We start from the raw sequence: 20,272 nt of genomic DNA on the forward strand, positions 1-20,272 counted from the left end.
GTGGGGAAGGGAAGGGGCCGGTGATGGTGGTGGTGGCGGCGGTGTGGGAGGTGGTGGAGTCTCGTGTTTACCCCGGTCTGGCCTGGCTAGCTGCCTGGTCAGGGTGTGTGTGTGTGTGTGTGTAGGGAGGAGGTGCCCAGCAGGACATCCGCTTGGAGGAGGCGTGTTGATTCCCACTCCCCAGCTGCTGTAATGATAGACCCAGGGAGGGCGAGTGGGGAGCCCCCAGAGAGGGCTGGCATTTGTCAGAGAGGGCTGATAAGGCCCAGAGCGGGCTGGCAGGTGCCAAGGAGGGCTAGTAAGGCCCAGGTCCCATGATAGGTAACACCAGGGAGGGCTGGCTCCCAGGACCCAGGGAGGAGACTGATAGATCCCAGGGAGTTTGATAGGGTCATGGAGGACTGGCAAGTCTGATAGGACCCAGGGAGGGCTGATAGGACCCAGAGAGGGCTGATAGGACCTAGGGAGGGCTTAAAGGACCCAGAGAGGGCTGATAGGACCTAGGGAGGGCTTAAAGGACCCAGAGAGGGCTGATATGACCTAGGGAGGGCTTTAAGGACCCAGAGAGGGCTGATAGGACCATGGGAGGGCTGATATGATCCAGAGAGGGCTGATAGGACCCAGGAAGGGCTTAAAGGATCCAGAGAGGGCTGATAGGACCTAGGGAGGGCTCATGGGACCCAGAGAAGGTTGATAGGGCCTAGGGAGGGCTTAAAGGACCCAGAGAGGGCTGATAGGACCATGGGAGGGCTGATATGATCCAGAGAGGGCTGATAGGACCCAGGGAGGGCTTAAAGGGCCCAGATAGGGCTGATAGGACCTAGGGAGGGCTTTAAGGACCCAGAGAGGGCTGATAGGACCTAGGGAGGTCTTAAAGGACCCAGAGAGGGCTGATAGGACCTAGGGAGGGCTTATAGAACCCAGAGAGGGCTGATAGGATCCAGAGAGGGCTGATAGGACCCAGGAAGGGCTGATAGGACCCAGGGAGGGGTGATAGGACCCTGAGAGGGCTGATAGGGCCTAGGGGGGCTTTAAGGACCCAGAGAGGGCTGATAGGACCATGGGAGGGCTGATATGATCCAGCGAGGGCTGATAGGACCTAGGGAGAGCTTAAAGGACCCAGAGAGGGCTGATAGGACCTAGGGAGGGCTTAAAGGACCCAGAGAGGGCTGATAAGACCCACGGAGGGCTTAAAGGACCCAGAGAGGGTTCATAGGACCTAGGGAGGACTTAAAGGACCCAGAGAGGGCTGATAGGACCTAGGGAGAGCTTTAAGGACCCAGAGAGGGCTGATAGGACCTAGGGAGGGCTTAAAGGACCCAGATAGGGCTGATAGGACCCAGAGAGGGTTGATAGGGCCTAGGGAGGTCTTAAAGGACCCAGAGAGGGCTGTAGGACACAGGGAGGGCTTATAGAACCCAGAGAGGGCTGATAGGACCTATAGAGGGCTTATAGAACCCAGATAGGGCTGATAGGACCCAAGGAGGGCTTTAAGGACCCAGAGAGGGCTGACAGGACCCAGGGAGGGCTTAAAGGACCCAGAGAGGGCTGATAGGACACAGGGAGGGCTTATAGAACCCAGAGAGGGCTGATAGGACCTCCCTAGGTCCTATCAGCCCAGGGAGGGCTTAAAGGACCCAGATAGGACTGATAGGACCTAGGGAGGGCTTAAAGGACCCAGGTAGGGCTTAAAGGACCCTGAGAGAGAGCAAGTAGGACCCAGGGAGGGCTGATAGGACCCGCCCGCTGAGCGTTGTGTACATAGTCCTGACAGATGAACCTCAGCCGGGCAGGATAGAGCCACCTGGCACCACCACCACCTCCTCCTCGTCCTGGTAGCTCCGTGAACCTCTCTCCTCGAGGGAAGGCGTTGGCCCCATGTTTGTATTCCGACGAAGGTGAACGAAAAATAGAGCCCGAAGGAGAGAGAGAGAGAGAGAGAGAGTTGATCTCTCAGACGCGCAGCAGCAACGCGCAGTCTTGCCCACCTACCCCAGACGTGCGACGCCAGGTGGCGAGCGACGAGTCGCCTCGGTTGGCGGCTGCGGCAGCCAGTGGAGGACGACGCCTCGTCGTAACAGCCTCAGTGTGTGGGGGGTAAGGAGGAGGAAGAGGGACGACGCCACACACTACCCCTCAACAGCTCCAGGACGACCTGCCTTCCTCTGTTGCAGCAGACCGGGTTGACACCCTCCCCCATAGACGTAGGGACCTTGAGGGGTGGTGATTCTACAGTCCCCAGGGGGAGAGTAATGGCTGCAGTGGGAGGAGTATGACAGACAGACAGACAGGAGTCCCATAAACAGACAGTCAGACAGACTGGCGTGGCAGTGGACTGTATCTTGTCGACAGCGTGACGGGAGGAGAGTAATTGAGGGACAGAGAAGAGGTAGACTGGGTGTGGGAGGGGTGAGACTGTATATATGGGAGCGGGTCGACTGTATGTGAAGGTTGGAGCGGTGGAGAAACTGGGTATAGGGCAGTGTATGGGAGAGGTGAGACTGTATATGAGGGAGCGGGTCGACTGTATGGGAGGGGTGAGACTGTATATGAGGGAGCGGGTCGACTGTATATGAAGGTTGGAGCGGTGGAGAACCTGGGTATAGGTCAGTGTATGGGTGGGGTGAGACTGTATATATGGGAGCGGGTCGACTGTATGTGAGGGTTGGAGCAGTGGAGAAACTGGGTATAGGGCAGTGTATGGGAGGGGTGAGACTGTATATGAGGGAGCGGGTCAACTGTATGGGAGGGGTGAGACTGTATATGAGGGAGCGGGTCAACTGTATGGGAGGAGTGAGACTGTATATGAGGGAGCGGGTCGACTGTCTATGAGGGTTGGAGCGGTGGACGAAGTGGGTATAGGACAGACGGGGGATCGTCGTGGCCTGTCCATTATCAAGGGGGGAAATGCTTCTTGCTGGATCATTTCCGTGAGGTGGGGAGTCTGGAGTCTCCCGTGGGCAGGCAGACCATCTCTGGCGACCGGGGAGCGCCCCCCCTTAACACAGCCCACGACGCTGGCGGTGCACCCAGCCGGAGAACACATGCACTCGGTGTCCAACCCTCGGTGCTACAACTGTTGATTTGGAAAAGATTTCCATGGAGACCAGCGTGGGTATGAAGACTTTTGAGGTGTACGAGAAGAGGCCTGTGTTTATAACCTGATTGGGTGTGCGAGGGAGGTACGGGTGAGGAGGTGAGGAGGAGGAGGTTGTGTGGAAGGGAAGCCAAGTAACTCTGCGCTGCGCCACACTTTTGGTGGTGGTGGGCGGGTGGCCACGCGACGGAAGGACGCCCCTCCGTCCTGCACCAGGCGCCAGGGCAGCAGTGCATGGTAGGGCTGGCTGTGGCTTGTGGCGATATGGCTCATGTGGCACTGCTATGCCCGTGGGTGAGGCCTGGGAAGGTATAATATGGGGTGGTGGGTGGTGAGAGGAGGGTGAAGGAGGCGGCTGGTATGAGGGTGAAGTTCTTGGATGGAGTTGAGGGTGAAGGAGGCGGCTGGTATGAGGGTGAAGTTCTTGGATGGAGTGAGGGTGAAGGAGGCGGCTGGTATGAGGGTGAAGTTCTTGGATGGAGTGAGGGTGAAGGAGGCGGCTGGTATGAGGGTGAAGTTCTTGGATGGAGTGAGGGTGAATGAGGCAGCTGGTATGAGGGTGTAAAGGGGATTATATGGGAAAGGAAGATAACAAAGACTTCAGGATCTATGACCAGGGTATTTATTTCAGCAGGATTCCTCCGTTTCTGATCTCTTAGGTGAAGACAGGATCAAGAAGCAGAAGGCTTCTTTCTCCTCACCCACCACACCATCTGGCAGTTTAAACAGCTATGCAACAACACCTTTGTAGTGTAAAGTATACTGACATGGAAGATCTGTAGGAAAATATGAATAGAAAACTAGTTTGATTTCATTTCAGCTGCCGGATGCACAGGAAATCAGGACTTAGAAATGTTATGAAAAAAAAAAGTTGAGATACGTGCTTGTTCTTCTGACCATTCATAGACAGGCATAGTGACTCGTACGAGCAGTTCACCACTCGACCCCCCGAGGATTCGAGCCTAAGCTGTCTGAATAAACAGCCAGTTCAACTTTCCACTGATGGCCAGGCACCATGAGAAGGGTTGGATATGGATGCCATGAGAGGGGATGTGGGGCGAGTTGAGGATAGCTGTGACAAGGGAGAGAGTGTGTGGGTGTCTGTGTGGGTGTGGGGGTAGAAAGCCTGAAGGGATAGGAGGAAATAGTAGGGTGGAAGAGGATAGGAGTGTGGGTTGTGTGTGTGAAGGCCAGAGTTGGTTGGGGAAGGGACCAACACGTAGGCGGCTACTGGGTAAATGCAATGAGGATGACTCTTGTGTACTGACACACACACACACACACACACACACACACACACACATATATATATATATATATATATATATATATATATATATATATATATATATATATATATTGGAAAGGATCACAATTTTGCGCGTGATCAAGATATTCCTATGAGTCCACGGGGAAAATGAAACACGAAAAGTTCCCAAGTGCACTTTCGTGTAATAATCACATCATCAGGGAAAACACAAGAGAGAAATATAACAGTCAATTGATATACATCGAAGAGACGAAGCTAGGACCTGTATATACATATGTGTGTTTGTGTGTGTGCGTAATTACCAGTTTGTAAGCTTATATATCTCATTTCTTAAACTTTTGTTTATATTGTTCCCATTTTCTTTACTCGGTTCATTCTGTTGATCCACCACATATAAACATTGCATGTTAGCCGTAGGCTGTTCAGGCCGTACATCTTTCGAAAGACTGTTTACTTCATTAAAAGGGTATAACAACTTAGAGGATGTGATTAAGTGTGTGTATGTGTGTGTGTATAAATTATGTATTATAGGTAGTTAATGGTTAGGCTTCGGCCCCTACACAGTAGCCACTCCATTAAGGCGAAAGAACCCATGTTCTTTTTTTTGCTGCTGCGATTTATTCATTGTATTCTTTTTTTTAATTCATTTGTAATCGTAACAGCTATGGCGGTATAGATAAGACCTGCCGCCTGTTATCTATCCCGTAGGTGTTTATTAGAGAGATAAGGGTTTACCGCCGCTATTAATCTCTCTCTCTCTCTCTCTCTCTCTCTCTCTCTCTCTCTCTCTCTCTCTCTCTCTCTCTCTCTCTCTCTCCCTATATCTTGATCAGTGACGTAAGCCTTGGTTTTGGCCAATCACGTAGCAGTGGATGACGTCATGTGGCGGCAAACCTGGAAACCTGTCGGGGCGAGATGGCGAAACGCATGGAATCAACCACGTGATCGGTGACGCATTTTCTAAAACTGGCCAATCGGGCGCGTGGGCTAATGACGTCATTGCCAGGTTAGACGATGACGATTTGCAGAAGACTCGTGCGAAGGCCAGACGGACAGTGTGTTCATTTTGTTGTAACGTCGTGTGATAAAGTATATATATTTTAAAGTTACTTGAAAATAAACCGATGAATCTATTAAATTATGAGGACCGTGTTGGAAGAGGATTCTATTATGCCAGTACCGTTTCTATGAAAGAGATTGGGTCGAGAACTGTTATAGAAGGAGACAAATGCATATCCCTTTTGTAAACTGTAAATATAGAAGTTAGCAAGATGGGTGGAGACGCTTGGAGAGTTCTACGAAATCGGACGCCATCGTGGGGAGGAGGTTGCTGGGGAAGGGGAGTGGGGTGATGTTTCGCAGTCTATGGCGTCATACTTTGTAGGTTTTCGTGTATATATATATATATATATATATATGTATCGGCATCTGAAGGCACCTATATCTCGTCTGGATGCACGAAACACCATGAAACAAGCGTTTACAAACCATAGTATATAAATAAATTGATACTGATTAGGATGTTTATAAACTCTAGGTAATATATATATATATATATATATATATATATATATATATATATATATATATATATATATATATATATCCCTGGGGATAGGGGAGAAAGAATACTTCCCACGTATTCCCTGCGTGCCGTAGAAGGCGACTAAAAGGGAAGGGAGCGGGGGGGCTGGAAATCCTCCCATTTTTTTTTTTTAATTTTCCAAAAGAAGGAACAGAGAAGGGGGCCAGGTGAGGATATTCCCTCAAAGGCCCAGTCCTCTGTTCTTAACGCTACCTCACTATCGCGGGAAATGGCGAATAGTATGAAATATATATATATATATATATATATATATATATATATATATATATATATATATATATATATATATATATATATTATGTGTAAGTACATATTTATTTAGTACAGGGACCTGTGTCCAACCTTCCTATCACAGTGTTTTCAGATGTATATTAACTGCATTTACAATATCATTACTTAATCTCTTCTACTATTATCGGAATATGAGTACCTATTTCTTATTATTTGTGCTGTATAGAGAGGAAGTTTTACGCTCGCATGGCCCTATCTCTAAAACGTACAGCCTTTTAAACATCTGTATGCGGTCTTCATTTACCACATCCTCTGCTTCAAGTAATTCCCAAATCTACCTCTATGATAATGTAAAAGTAATCCTTGACATTTTGATTTGACGTTTCTTGCTTAATTTCAGCTTATGTTCCTCTGGCCATCCTATCCCTACATCTTTCGTAGATCTGTTCATTGTCTACATCATATAATCTGGTTTGAAAACTTAAAAGGTTGTGATAAGGTCATCCAACACTCTCTCTCTCTCTCTCTCTCTCTCTCTCTCTCTCTCTCTCTCTCTCTCTCTCTCTCTCCCATGGTGGGCAGGATTAAAAGTTCAAGGTTTTTTTTCCCTATAACTCTCTTAATTCTGGTAACCATAAATGTTGCCCTGCTTTGGACTGTGTCTCTATAGCTTCCTTGTCCTTCATCAGGTGCAGCTGATGGATGTTTCCTTATCTTTGTACTTGAAAAGCTTCTCTAATATTTGCTTGTAGACGGATGGTCTCCTGTAATGCTCTCCTAATGTAGGACTTTTGGGGGAAAAGGTTTGGGACGATTTCAACTCTCCCGTCGTCCCATTCCCCTAGCGCGCGCGCGCGCACACACACACACACACACACACACACACACACACACACACACACACACACACACAGAACTCTGAAGCTTATTTATTTCAACATAATGATACTGAGGCTTCTTTCACTATTGCATCATTGGCAGACATAGATGTGTGTGTTTGTCTGTGTCTTATGATCACAAATATTCTGCTGATGTTTATTGTTAAACTCGAGAAGTGGTATGTTATCAGATTACAGAATGAATAACATATACTAAGTTGCGTTTTATCGAGAAATCTGTGGATTAAGAGATCATACGTGTTACACAGAGATCAAATATTGTAGCGCCGAGATAGGAATGAGTTGCCACAAATCGCTACACATGGTCTGCTTGGCGAGTTTTGCGGGAGGCAACTGGGTTGGGGGGGTTAGGATAAGGCAAGCCTAGCATGACGGACGGTAATGCCACGGATCCTTACTTAGCCGCTTGACAGCCTGTCGTTTTCATGGTCTCGAGAACGTCTTGGTAGCCAGGGGAGGAGGTTGATTGCCTCTCAGATGAACACGGAAGACTTGTTTTCGTAGTAATGGTCCCCCCCCCCCCAGTCTTTTAGAGAGGGAGAGAGAGAGAGAGAGAGAGAGAGAGAGAGAGAGAGACGTGTGTGTGTGTTTGTATGTGTAATTGCCTATTTATGTTGTGCGGGGAGGTAGTTCTACACTGCTGGGACATCATCTCTCGAAACTTTATACTCTAACCGTACAACTTTTTAAACATACGTGCTGTGCGTATTTTTTTATTTTTTTTTTTTTTTTACAAGGTTCTTGCTCAGATTCATATTATGGCTTCCAGTTGTTCTTGGCATCTTTCAAAGAACTCTTGAAGAGTCATTACTGACATTATTATATTGACATCATTATATTGTTTGATCGTACTTTTCTTTTCCCAGTCATTTGTGTTGTCTTCCTCTGGACCTTCTCCGTAAGTTCTCATTGTGTCTTAAAAGTGCGGCGACCAAACTTGAGAAGTATGTTCTAGTTTTGGTCTTTTGTAGGATGAGGAAATTGCAGAATACGTCTGTATCCCTGTTCGTGAATGCGATTTTGATCTTTACCAGCCGACATATTTGTCTCTAGCACAGTTCTAAGGTCCGTCCGGCTTTGGCGACATTTTAAGTTACTTTGGCGATTCCATTTTGCGCACACAATCCAACGTCTTTTGACTAGCAGTTTTTCCTTTACTGATGACCCGTCCATCCTTATGTGCATTGACTCGAGCTGAATTTCATCAACCACGTCTCATACCAGCTCGAGTGTGTCTGGATCCCCTGGTTTGTTGATGATGGAGTCCTGAACACTTGCTTCCCTCATGATCTTGGTATCATCCGCAAACATATTCAGGTATGAATCCAGCACTACTTCCTGGCAAGTAATTTACATAGATCTAGAAAGAGCAATGATCCCAGGGCCAAGTCTTACGGAACATTAAAGCCAGTGTGATAGCTATTTTTGTGTTACAGGGAGAAAGTTTTACACTCATGGTGCCCCGTTTCTTGAACATATATATATATATATATATATATATATATATATATATATATATATATATATATATATGTGTGTGTGTGTGTGTGTGTGTGTTTGTGTGTGTTAATACAGTGCATATGAATGCGCACGTCCAAAGAACATACAAACCTCCAACAGCCAGGATCGAACCCGGGACCCCTGTATGTATTTATGTTGCCCTGGCTCCTGTGTCGGCTGAAGCTGACCTCATGGGGAGGATGAACAGCTGGGACTGGTTGTGAGCCGACTGCCGCACTCAAGATTCGAACCCATGCGGGTCTGTACGTTTTCTTTTTCCCGAGTTTGGCTGCCCAGAGAGGACTGTAACTCCGAAGGTGCATTACTCTCCCTGACTCGTCCTCCCCCCGACCTTATCACGGTCTATACATTATTCATTCCCCGTCCTTCTTAATTTTTCACTCCACTCTAGCTTGTCGCTTGAGCCATTGATGTTTCGTTATTCTTGCTGTCTGCAAATGAATTTCATTTTAAAGAAGGATTTGATACTGAAAACACAATGACGAGACAGGAAAACATTGTTGTTGTGGTGGTGGTGGTGTGTGTCGACGTCACGAGTGGTGTGAGATAGGCTGCTGGTCTACTTTGCTACGCGCGTCCTACCTCGTCTTTCATGCTGGTACCTGCCTATAGCTGGTCGTTTTATGAAGATGAGAGTTGAATGCAGGCCGTGGAAGAAGGATATAATGCCTCTAAAACCACTTTCATGTGGGGAATAGGTTAGATGAATTCACACTAGGGTAGTTATTGTAGCTGTAGAGAAATGTCACTTGTTAATGTGTTTCTCAATTGGTTTTCGAAGGAAGTGCACCTCCACTCGCCTCGTAATGAATAGGTATATGGCAGCTCCAGGATATTCTAGAGTAGCATCAATTAAACACAAGTAATCACAGCCTAGTCACAACCTAGTATGTTTCCAAGATATTGATGAGGATTTAAAGCGAAGTTATATAATTACTCAGTCACCATTAACAGGGAGTTTTTTTTAAAACTCCGTCTACTCCCCCCTCTCGATGGCGCTTAGTGTGTTGTTGGCCGCCCTTGCCCATGTTGGTGTCGGCTCGGTGGTAGAGGTATTCCCAGCACTGGTATATCCCCCACCGTGTGGCTCAGGTTGCCTCCATCATCACCACCACCGCCTCCTGCCATGCAACAGTCACTCTGCTGCTCACTCTCCTTCTTGATACTTTTCCCCCTTCCACCACATCCATGATTCAAGACTTGGCCACTCGTCAATGCTCTAGAAGCCGGTATTGAAAATCCTGAATATGTGAGAAATTCACATGATTTTTATTGTTTTATTAAACAATTGTTTCCCATATTTAGTATATATTTTTTGTATATTCATACTTCTTTCAAGCATCTTCTTGTGGATTATCATAAAATCGTTTTGTTGTTCACTAGATTTCAGTGTTGAAGTTGAAAGACCATATCAATCTATACGTAGGTGCAGGTGGCGATATGTTCTTCGCCAGACGCAATGAGGTTACAAGGATGTTGGTTGCCAATGTGTGTGTCGACCATTATTGCCAACACGTTCACCCTAGCACGAATTCATGTGTAAACGTACACACTAATAGTACTACCACACAGTTTCCCGCGTGAGCGACAAAGCGCCAGGAACGAAGAATAGGCTTCATTGGTTCACATCCATTCTCTAGCTGTTACGTGTAATTCACCGAAATCACAGCTCCATAATCAGGCCTAACATACCTTTCCAGGCTTTCTCCCTCCTGGTTGCTTCATATACCCTGGTTCAGTCCATTATTATCACCTCTGAATAAGACATTGCTCCAGCGCACTGTATTACGTATTGGCCTTTCACACTAGCTGATGGCGAGGCCTCGTCCATTTCACCCCTTATTTGCATCTCTAGTTTGGACTGATTCTCTTCTCGACTTGTGACACATTTTTGTGAGCCTCTCCTCGCTCATTCTTTCCCTTTGACTAAACCATTTCAGCGCACCCTCTTCAGTTCTCAGCCTTGCTTTTCTTACCACATCTTTCTCATTCCGTGATTACTTGATCAAATCCCTCCCCCCACATATTTTCCTCAAAACATTATATATATATATATATATATTTATATATATATATATATATATATATATATATATATATTTATTTATTTATTTTGCTTTGTCGCTGTCTCCCGCGTTTGCGAGGTAGCGCAAGGAAACAGACGAAAGAAATGGCCCAACCTACCCCCATACACATGTATATACACACACGTCCACACACGCAAATATACATACCTATACATCTCAATGTACACATATATATACACACACAGACACATACATATATACCCATGCACACAGTTCACACTGTCTGCCTTTATTCACTCCCATCGCCACCTCGCCACACATGGAATACCATCCCCCTCCCCCCTCATGTGCGCGGGGTAGCTCTAGGAAAAGACAATAAAGGCCTCATTCGTTCACACTCAGTCTCTAGCTGTCATGCAATAATGCCCGAAACCATAGCTCCCTTTCCACATCCAGGCCCCACACAGCTTTCCATGGTTTACCCCAGACGCTTCACATGCCCTGATTCAATCCACTGACAGCACGTCAACCCCGGTATACCACATCGATCCAATTCACTCTATTCCTTGCCCGCCTTTCACCCTCCTGCATGTTCAGGCCCCGATCACTCAAAATCTTTTTCACTCCATCTTTCCACCTCCAATTTGGTCTCCCACTTCTCCTCGTTATATATATATATATATATATATATATATATATATATATATATATATATATATATATATATAAAATCACCGACGCGTCGCCCGTATAGTGTAAGACAGGATCATTGAAAGTAGGTTACTCTGCTGGGCTGCGTGTATGTATGTATGTATGTACTGTGTGCGTCATCAGAAGGATGACTTTAAAACCCTTTTTCTCCTCCTTATATGTCTGTGGAATAGTGTTTTTATTAATCAAATGGTTTAGTAGATTGACCTAGAGATGTTTAGCCGCATAAGATTCCAACCACTGTCATGAGTCTGTGCTTTTGATTCACTTGTGATACAGTGTACTAAGAGGTAAGAATCAACAAATGCAAGGCTGACACATTAAGTACCAGCCAGCAGTGAGGGTAGTCACCTCTCTCTCTCTCTCTCTCTCTCTCTCTCTCTCTCTCTCTCTCTCTCTCTCTCTCTCTCTCTCCTCAGCATTAAATTACAACGTTATGAAAGCAGAAATTGAATAAGGGTGGTTGATATAGGGGCTCATGCCATTACATAGCAGGGAGAACGACCAGTAATGTATATCTACAAGATGTTTTTAAGGCAGATACCTATTAGATTTAGGGCTGACGGAAGAATACAGCATTTGGAAATGAATATGTCGGTACTTCTGAAAAATATTTGAAGTCGTTGAATGAGTTATGTTGGTGATTTGGGTATGTGGTCAAGATTCAGTTGTTGTTTTTTCGTGATTTGTTAGGTAAGGCGACGTGAGGAGCCCTCCTCCCGCCTGGCCGGTGGGAGGGCAGCCGGTCAGTGGCGGGTGATGGTGTAATGACCCCTTGAGGTCAGCCACTCACCCCGCCCTGTGTCGTCATGCTCACACCTCAGCCACATTCACATCTGATGCATTCACTGGCAAATCTCCCCAGCGGTGATGATCTACCGACTTTTACCCGGTTGTGAAGCGCCTTTTCATGAACCCAGCGGTCAGACGTGCATGAACACCTGTGCAACTGTTGTTCATCCAATCGACACTAAAATCTGTCCTTTTACATCAGTCTGGTCACGATCACAGATAGTCTTGTTAGAACCCAGCGGTGCGGTTTGATGCTGTTTGAATTGTCATATATATATATATATATATATATATATATATATATATATATATATATATATATATATATATATATATATCATACAAACCTCCAACAGCCAAGACGGAACCCGGGACCCCTGTGCAAGAGGCGGGGATGCTAACCGCTAGGCTATGGGCCTGGCTAATAGGAAATAACTATTCGAATACTATGTACTAGGATACCCTTCGTCTCATGTTGGTGAGCAACGGGGTCTACACCGGTCATTTCCCAACAGGCGCACATAGCCAGCAGATAGCATTTTACCTAACCTAACTGTACAACGCGGAGGTATATGAATACAAACATAGTGCACAGAAACGTGTTTCTATGCGCTATGTTTGTGCATAGTGTAGACCCCATTGCTCACCAACGTGAGACGAATGGTATTCGAGTACATAGTATTCGAATAGTTATTTCCTCTTGGCCAGGCCCATAGCCTATCGGATAGCATTGTCGCCTCTTGCACAGGAGTCCCGAGTTCGATCCTGGCTATTGGAGGTTTGTATGTTCTATGAGGGTGCGCGTTTCTATGCACTATGTTCGTATATATATATATATATATATATATATATATATATATATATATATATATGCAGGGTGTGGTGATTGTGATCAATAACTCTTACTTAGCTGGTGAGGCGGTGTGTGGTTGTTCGCAGTACATTGTATGGCATTCGGGATTGGTATTTCAGTTTGACGGTTGTGGTGTGTGTGACATATTTGGTTCTTGAGACTAGTGAAGTGGTTATGATATACGGTATACGAGTTGTGGTTTGATGAGGCATTGTAATGGTGGTGGTGGTGGTTTGAGTCGTGGTTCCTGAGCTGGTGTAGTGGTTTTCATAAATGACTTCCATTGATGGTGTATCGGTGTATTTGGTTGTGGAGTATAACAGCTGCACATGGTAAGGGTTCCTCTGTTAAACATATCTAATATAGCAACATAAATAGAAGATAAAGAGGAATTAGGAAAGGAAGATAAGGCTGTAAGAACGTTAGAAAATGATTTCTTTGTAAGTCATAGGACCACAAACAAGAAAAGATGTAAAGAGACTTTAAGAGGAGCAGCTTCTTGCCTACGATGAGATGTAGTAGGAATTGAATTATATTTCATGAGTACGTGACATGAATCCTTGATAGATACTGTGATAGATACTCCATAGACTAGAATTATGGAGGATTCAGTGATACGATTTGATGAAATAAAGGAAGAACAAAAGTACCTAAAAGCAGAGAAAAAGATAAAAGCTGGAAAAATTCTATAGTGAAAGTAAAAGCAAGAAATTAGTGTTTGGGATGCTATTGTCTAGCAATGTAACTTGATAGTTCATGATCAGAAGTTTTCTTTAACTATATTTTGCATCATACTTTAGTTGTTGCTGCAATTATGCATTTAGCATTACTTGAATTGCGTATTTGTAAAATTTTGTATTTCAAAAAGTATTGACAAAGTAACAGGATCTGTCAGTTAGTACTGCTCATATTGATAGTGCAGTTTTAATGTGATACAGAATTTATATATCTACTGATTAGCATTGTTGTTATATTAGCCATAAATTTTTGGGATAATAAAGTTAATTACTTGAAAGATTAGTTTTATATATTGTATGTATGATGTACAGCATTATGAATAATGCTCAACTGTTTAAATTTATTTTTATCCATATTGTCATTATTTGATAGTCACGTAATATATTCCATGCAGTTGATCAGAGTGCTTAAGCATATGTGATATATTTGTTGTTGACTGAAAGCGGTAAAATAAAAACAAAACACTATGGAATTTGTCTGTATGAGCAGTCCTGTGGCTTTTTCCCTTATAATTCACCCTTTTAAGTCAGGCACCATTCCCACCGTTCCTCATCTCTGAATTATGCCACCATTTTTGTCGCATACTGCTGGACTTTTCCTTGCATTCCTATCCATTTCCTCCTGTCAGGAAGCTAACCTAATGGATACTTTACCATGGGTTGAACTTACATTATCAAGACCTTGAGAATGCTCTTCTTAATCATAGGTTTAAAGGTACTTTTAACTGGGTATGGTTTGCATCCTTCAATAGAGTTCTCCTATGATTTTTCTAGGAATGAGTCGGGTCTTAAGTGAACTCCTAGGATTCTTTAGCAGGTTGGCACCTGTGGTGTATTTTCTACCTGGTATCATCTGCTTCACAGGTCTTGTATAAGTTCAGCTCCTTCAAAAGCTTATTTGCTCTTTCTTTTGGTGTCACTGCTTTCCAGGGTCTTTCTTCCATCTTACCTGTAACATAATAGTGGTAATAGTTGATGATTAATCCATTTATCTGACCTATAGATGGTTAGCTTTAATGAATTTATGTAGCAGTTTTGGGTGATTCTTTGATTTGATGATAATATGATAAAGAAAAATGGATAGTTCTCCTCGAGCCTTCAGTTACTTGAGATCTATTCTTGTTCCTCGGGCACTTCTTCACTTATTCCATTTGATTCTCCCAGACAGAACTCCATGAGTGATGTTTTTACAAAATTGGAGTGTAGAAGTCATATCCTTCATTTAGGCAATGACTTTAATGTCTTCTTGTAGGCTACAAAATTAAGCAGCATGATTCAATCATATCTCATAACCCTAAACACTGACATAAATCAGTGGAGGATGTTAGATTAATGAACGATGTTTCATGTTTTGATTCAAGTACCTAACCTGGTTTCTGGAGTTCTTGTAATGGATATGATTTGAATTCACATGATCTTTGTTTTATTGTTGATTGGACTTTTGATAAGTATAATAGAAGTATCTTGTGAAACAACCCTGTAAGCATATTGTATTCATGTTCACTGCATATTTGATAACTTTACATCTTTTTCAGCTTCATGACGACGACATGGGTGGTAGAGAGCATGGCCTGCGCCAACGCCATCAACCATTGGCGACGGATGAAGCAGCTCAAGAAGGTGCCTTTTGCCTCCTCTCCAGACCATCATCTTCGTTATCAAAACCATCACCTCCAACACATTTCCCCACCTCCATCACCATCAGCAGATACCTTGTTACAGTCTTTATGCACAACCACCAACACTTCTGCTTCCACCTTAACTGCCACCTGTACTGCTACAGCCTCACCATGTCCCCAGGATGGAGCTAACGACCCTCTGACTTCGATGACATCCATCTTGGTATTTTGGGCTTTCTTAACTGCTGTCTGTTCTTTTGCATTCTTGTGGTTGTTAGTCGTTTCTCCCCCACTGTGACACAAATGCTTATTTTAGAAGTTTGTTGCTTTTTCGTGAAGTATTATTCATGGAATTATTTATTAGTTAATTATAAAAGTCGTACTAGATATCTCTGAAACTTATTGGTGTAGAAGTTGGATGGATTTGCTTCAAACTAAAAGTTCTGAAATAAGCAATTACGCCTCTTGTTATCAAGATATGCATGAATACATATCCCCTCATGCCATTCGGTGATACAATGCTCATGAGAAAGTGGAATATTATATAGACTGGAACTTTCAGCCTTTGCAAAAGTAGTTGTTAAAATTTGTACACAGTATTCAGAAAAGAAAATGCTTTTCATGCATGTAATTGTCATGCTATGATAACACACCTTTATAACCTTAGAGAAGAGATAGTTAATCCAGTAATCAAGAATCAGGTTATGCTAATCAGATCACAAAAATGTTTGACCTGTATTGTCTGAAAAAAATCATGTCATACAGATATAGGAAATTTGCACTGATTTGAAATATACCTACTGTAGCATTTCTAAAGTGGAGTTATACATAGGAGACACCTGAATCTTCATTAAAGTCATCGATAACATTAGTGGTTGAATTTTAGGGGATTTATGCGATTCATTACTTGCCAATGAATTCAAAGATCTGTTTGATAAAGCCTTTGATATAAAAAGTGGCAATACCCTTTAACATTAGGGTATCACTTAATAGTGATTTCTTCCTTATCCATTGGCCACCAAGAACCCACAGGTGGTGCATTGTGTTGAATTGGATGTTCCATTCATGTCATACATTCATTCTGCTTGCTGCCAGTTTACTCTATCATCTTGGCAGTAGCTTTTATAACTGAAGGTATCAAATCAGGTGCCTCTAAAGTCCTACATGATTGTTGAGATGTACAGCACATATGACTTGGAGGAATACACAGATGGGCTGATTAAGGCAGATATATCTTTGCTACCTATTACTGTAAAAGGACAGACATCTTTATTCATTACCTTTTCTTGTGTTTTGATGGTAAAAAGTTTAAAGAGCAACCTTCAAAATATATAGTGAAGAAGTTTCACATGACTTCAGAAAAGTCGCATGCTTTTATGTGTGTCTTGGGTTTATCCAAGAGTTATAAACTTCACAAACTTTTAAAAAAGATTCACACCAAATTTCAAGTTTAATGAAAATGAAGTTTAATGGAAATAATAAGATGGTATAGAAATTACATGAAAGGATGGATGCTTTCTTAAGAAGAAAAATAGCTGCATAGCTATTTTTGTCAGTATAACCTTGTTTAATTTAGAAATAACATAATTAAGCTGTACAGTGAGCTAAGAATGTTCAGAAATTGAAGATAACTGTTGCCACTAACTTCAGTGATTCCTGATTAAAATTACAGTATACATAACCAGTACAGTAATGAAGCAAGTTGCATGAAACCAACTGAAGCTAAGCTTAAGGTGCAGCACTTAACACTCTCATTTTATGCATCTCCTAAGTTTCTTTGCTTTTAATCTTTCTGCTGTCAATTAATGATTGACCACCATATAACAAATTCATACCGTTGTAAACTGTCACATAATCTACATTGACCATTACAATGACTTGTATGGCATGACAAAATTTGAATTTTGATATATAATAGAAGAAGAATAATCATCTGCTTTGTTGGATGGCTTACTGAGCATCTTGGTTGTCTTCTCATCACAAATACTTTTTGCCATGGTTCCCGTTTTGACATACAATGAAAAGACAAAGTGGAAAATGGATTCATGCAGTTATGAAATGTCTGAATGTTTCCTTTGAAGGCCAAAATATCCATTCATTATAGTACTCATCAGGATTTGTTTTGCCTAATTAACATGCTGATGTTGCATGGCAGAAATATCAGTGCAAGATCTGTGCATTTCTTTTCAGTTTTTGATGTGGCATATTTGTATGCAGTCTTGTACCAGTAGTTCTTGTGGTACCTGCCTTTAGCAGTTATAATGTCACAGACTCCAACTAAGGAAATCCATGTTTTATTGTCAAGATGTGCTACAAGAAAAGCACTGTTGTTGGTTTTGAATATCACTAGAAAAATTAGTTGTTTGTTGTTTATCCTCTTTACAAAACAGATTGTTTTAATTTTTAGAAGAGACGTTGATCCTTGTCTAGACTTTGTTTCTAAGATTATGATATTTATTGTTGCAGTTACTTTCATTTTGAGAGAGATGTATTTCCTGACCCTTTGGATCATTTAATGAGGAAAGATTGCTGTAATCTTTTGATTCTGCCATGAGTGAATTTAGTACAGGGTATTCTGAGTTTGTGATGAAATATAGTAGACAGAATATAATGACCCAGTAAAACCCTTCACTCACCTGTAGCATTACTAATTGTTAGATGTACGTGTCAGTTATGTGGTTAATATTGTAGATAACATCAAGGTCTTAGCATGTGGGAAGTTCAAAGGTTTTGAAAAACTTGTGTAAAAATGTGGACATTCATTTTGGAACTTACCAAATACAGTAGAAGAATGAAAAACTAGATTGAATGAAACGAATGTAGAGAAGATAAAACATGAGCTCAAGCTCATAAGAAATATTTCATCCAGTCTTCCACTCATGCACACAGAAGGGAAGGCTGGGTGGATTGTTTGTATATGGAAAGCATCTGACAGTAGTGTACATAGGAGGCTGATTAAGAAGCTGGATCATCAGGGAGAAGAAATAAGGGGAAGATTTCTTCAGTAGATAGAAGATATCTCTGTGGAAGGGAACAGAAGATGCACATTAGAGGAGCCTTCTTGAAATGGGTAGAGATTTCTAGTAAAGTGGCACAGAGTTCTGTTCTGGGACCATTACTGTTCTTGACTGATGTAAAGTACTCACTAAAAGTATGGATTACATTAGACTTTATATTTGGTCTGAAACTTGGTTGATGAAATTCATTCCTAGTAAACATGTTACTGAGGAAGGGACACAGTTCTTAGCAGGAAATAGCTCCAGGAGTCTGTGTGTAAGAGGGATTTGGCGATGACATTGTCCCTAACCTGTTACCAGAGTTCCACATTATGTGAATGGTAAAGGAGAAAAACAGAGTGCTGCTTAAAAGTAGAATAACATTCAAGGATATGGATAAGGAATATACAGTAAGCTGTTCTTATCTTAAGCAAGATTGAAACTAAAATATGCAGCCTAAAGAATTGCGAAGCTAATAGAGAAGGTCCAGAGGACAAGAGAGCTAAGTTACAAGAAAAGGCTTGAGCCCTATATTTTGCCCTGGCAGGAAGAAAGAAGACAGAGGAATGAATGATTACATTCTTGAATTTTTAAGAGATTGATGGTGTTAACTGAATAGCTCTTCAAAAAATTTTGGAATAGATCATTTGGAGGTCATAATATGAAATTAAAGAATGCAAAGAAGTACTTAGTATGAGTTGTGGATGAATGAAATAAAGTGAATTGGATATAGTAGAAGCAGACAGTGTACAGATGTTAAAAAATTTGTGTGGTAGTAGGGATGCTTCAAAAAGTAGGGCTCCACCATACAGTGCAATACAAGTAGGTAGTTTCACAGACTCAAACACACAGAGAATACAGTTGGAAGACAAAAAACAAGATATCATGAGAAAGTGAGACAAGAGGAAGGAGAAGCAGAAGTGTCAGGTGATGGTAATGTCAGACTGAAAGTAATGTATACGAATACAGATGGATTAGTAGGTAGTGATAAAGATTTGGAATTCAGGGATCATATTAGGGAAAATACACTTAATATTGTTGTAGAGACAAAACTTACTAAAGAGATAAGATCTCATTTGTTCTGTTCAGAGGAACCCATGGTAGCAAGGAAGAAAAGTGAAGACAAGGGAGGAGGCAGAATGACTCTTAGTAAGAGACAGCTTAGTTTCAGGTAATACAGGTAATGCATGCTACATAGCCCTGGGATTTTTTTTAATGAAACACTAGCAAGGGCTTAAGCTTAAATCTCCCTTAACATTTCCTTCCATCCCAGTAGAGGCCTTAAATGATTTTTGGTGACCTTGATCCCTGGAGCACTTTTTATCTCTTCTATAGAATGTTTTGGTTAGCATTTTCTTCCACAATAAGCTGTTCTTATCCTTACTAAACACAAGTTGAGATGTGTATCCTCCTTACCCAATCATTTTCTAAAAGTATGTGGGAAATGGTAGATAACATCAGGGATAGATGTGGCAAGAAGAAGCATTTGATCACACATTCTTGTTTATAAGCTGACCTCGAGTGGATGGGATATGAATTGAAGTGTATTTTACTTATGTGTTGGATGTGATTTGAAGGGTATTTTTCTGTGACATCATTATAAGATGCATGATGAGTCTCAGTCATCTGCTCTTGACGGTACCTCGCTGATGCAGAAAGTAGTGAATGTTTATGAAAAAAGATAGTATCAAAGGAAAAAATATTTTGTATATCAGAATTACGAAGGATAAACATTGTGTCATAATGCAAGTTTGTACCATATTTCTCAAGTGTCATAAGAATGAAATACACCTGTACCCTGTTGTTTTGTTGGGTATTTCATTGTAGCTGTATAGTTCATAGTTAAGAGGAAATCAAGTTGTAGAAGGCTTTAGTCTTTCCAGTTGTTCATCTGATAGTTATAAGGCCTATAT

General features: G+C 42.4%; 1 protein-coding gene across 2 annotated transcripts in view; it reads left to right on the forward strand.

Annotated features, from left to right (window-relative positions):
- LOC139746835 (transmembrane protein 104) overlaps positions 1-20,272 on the forward strand; it is a 79,249-nt gene that overhangs the window by 27,266 nt on the left and 31,711 nt on the right. Inside the window, exon 3 of one of the 2 annotated variants that reach the window (XM_071658430.1) lies at positions 15,280-15,364. In XM_071658430.1, coding sequence (XP_071514531.1) covers positions 15,280-15,364 — 85 coding nt within the window. The other variant, XM_071658431.1, reaches the window with a different exon arrangement.

The sequence above is a fragment of the Panulirus ornatus genome, chromosome 66 (genome assembly GCF_036320965.1).
Source record: "Panulirus ornatus isolate Po-2019 chromosome 66, ASM3632096v1, whole genome shotgun sequence".
NCBI classification, from domain to species: Eukaryota; Metazoa; Arthropoda; class Malacostraca; order Decapoda; family Palinuridae; genus Panulirus; species Panulirus ornatus.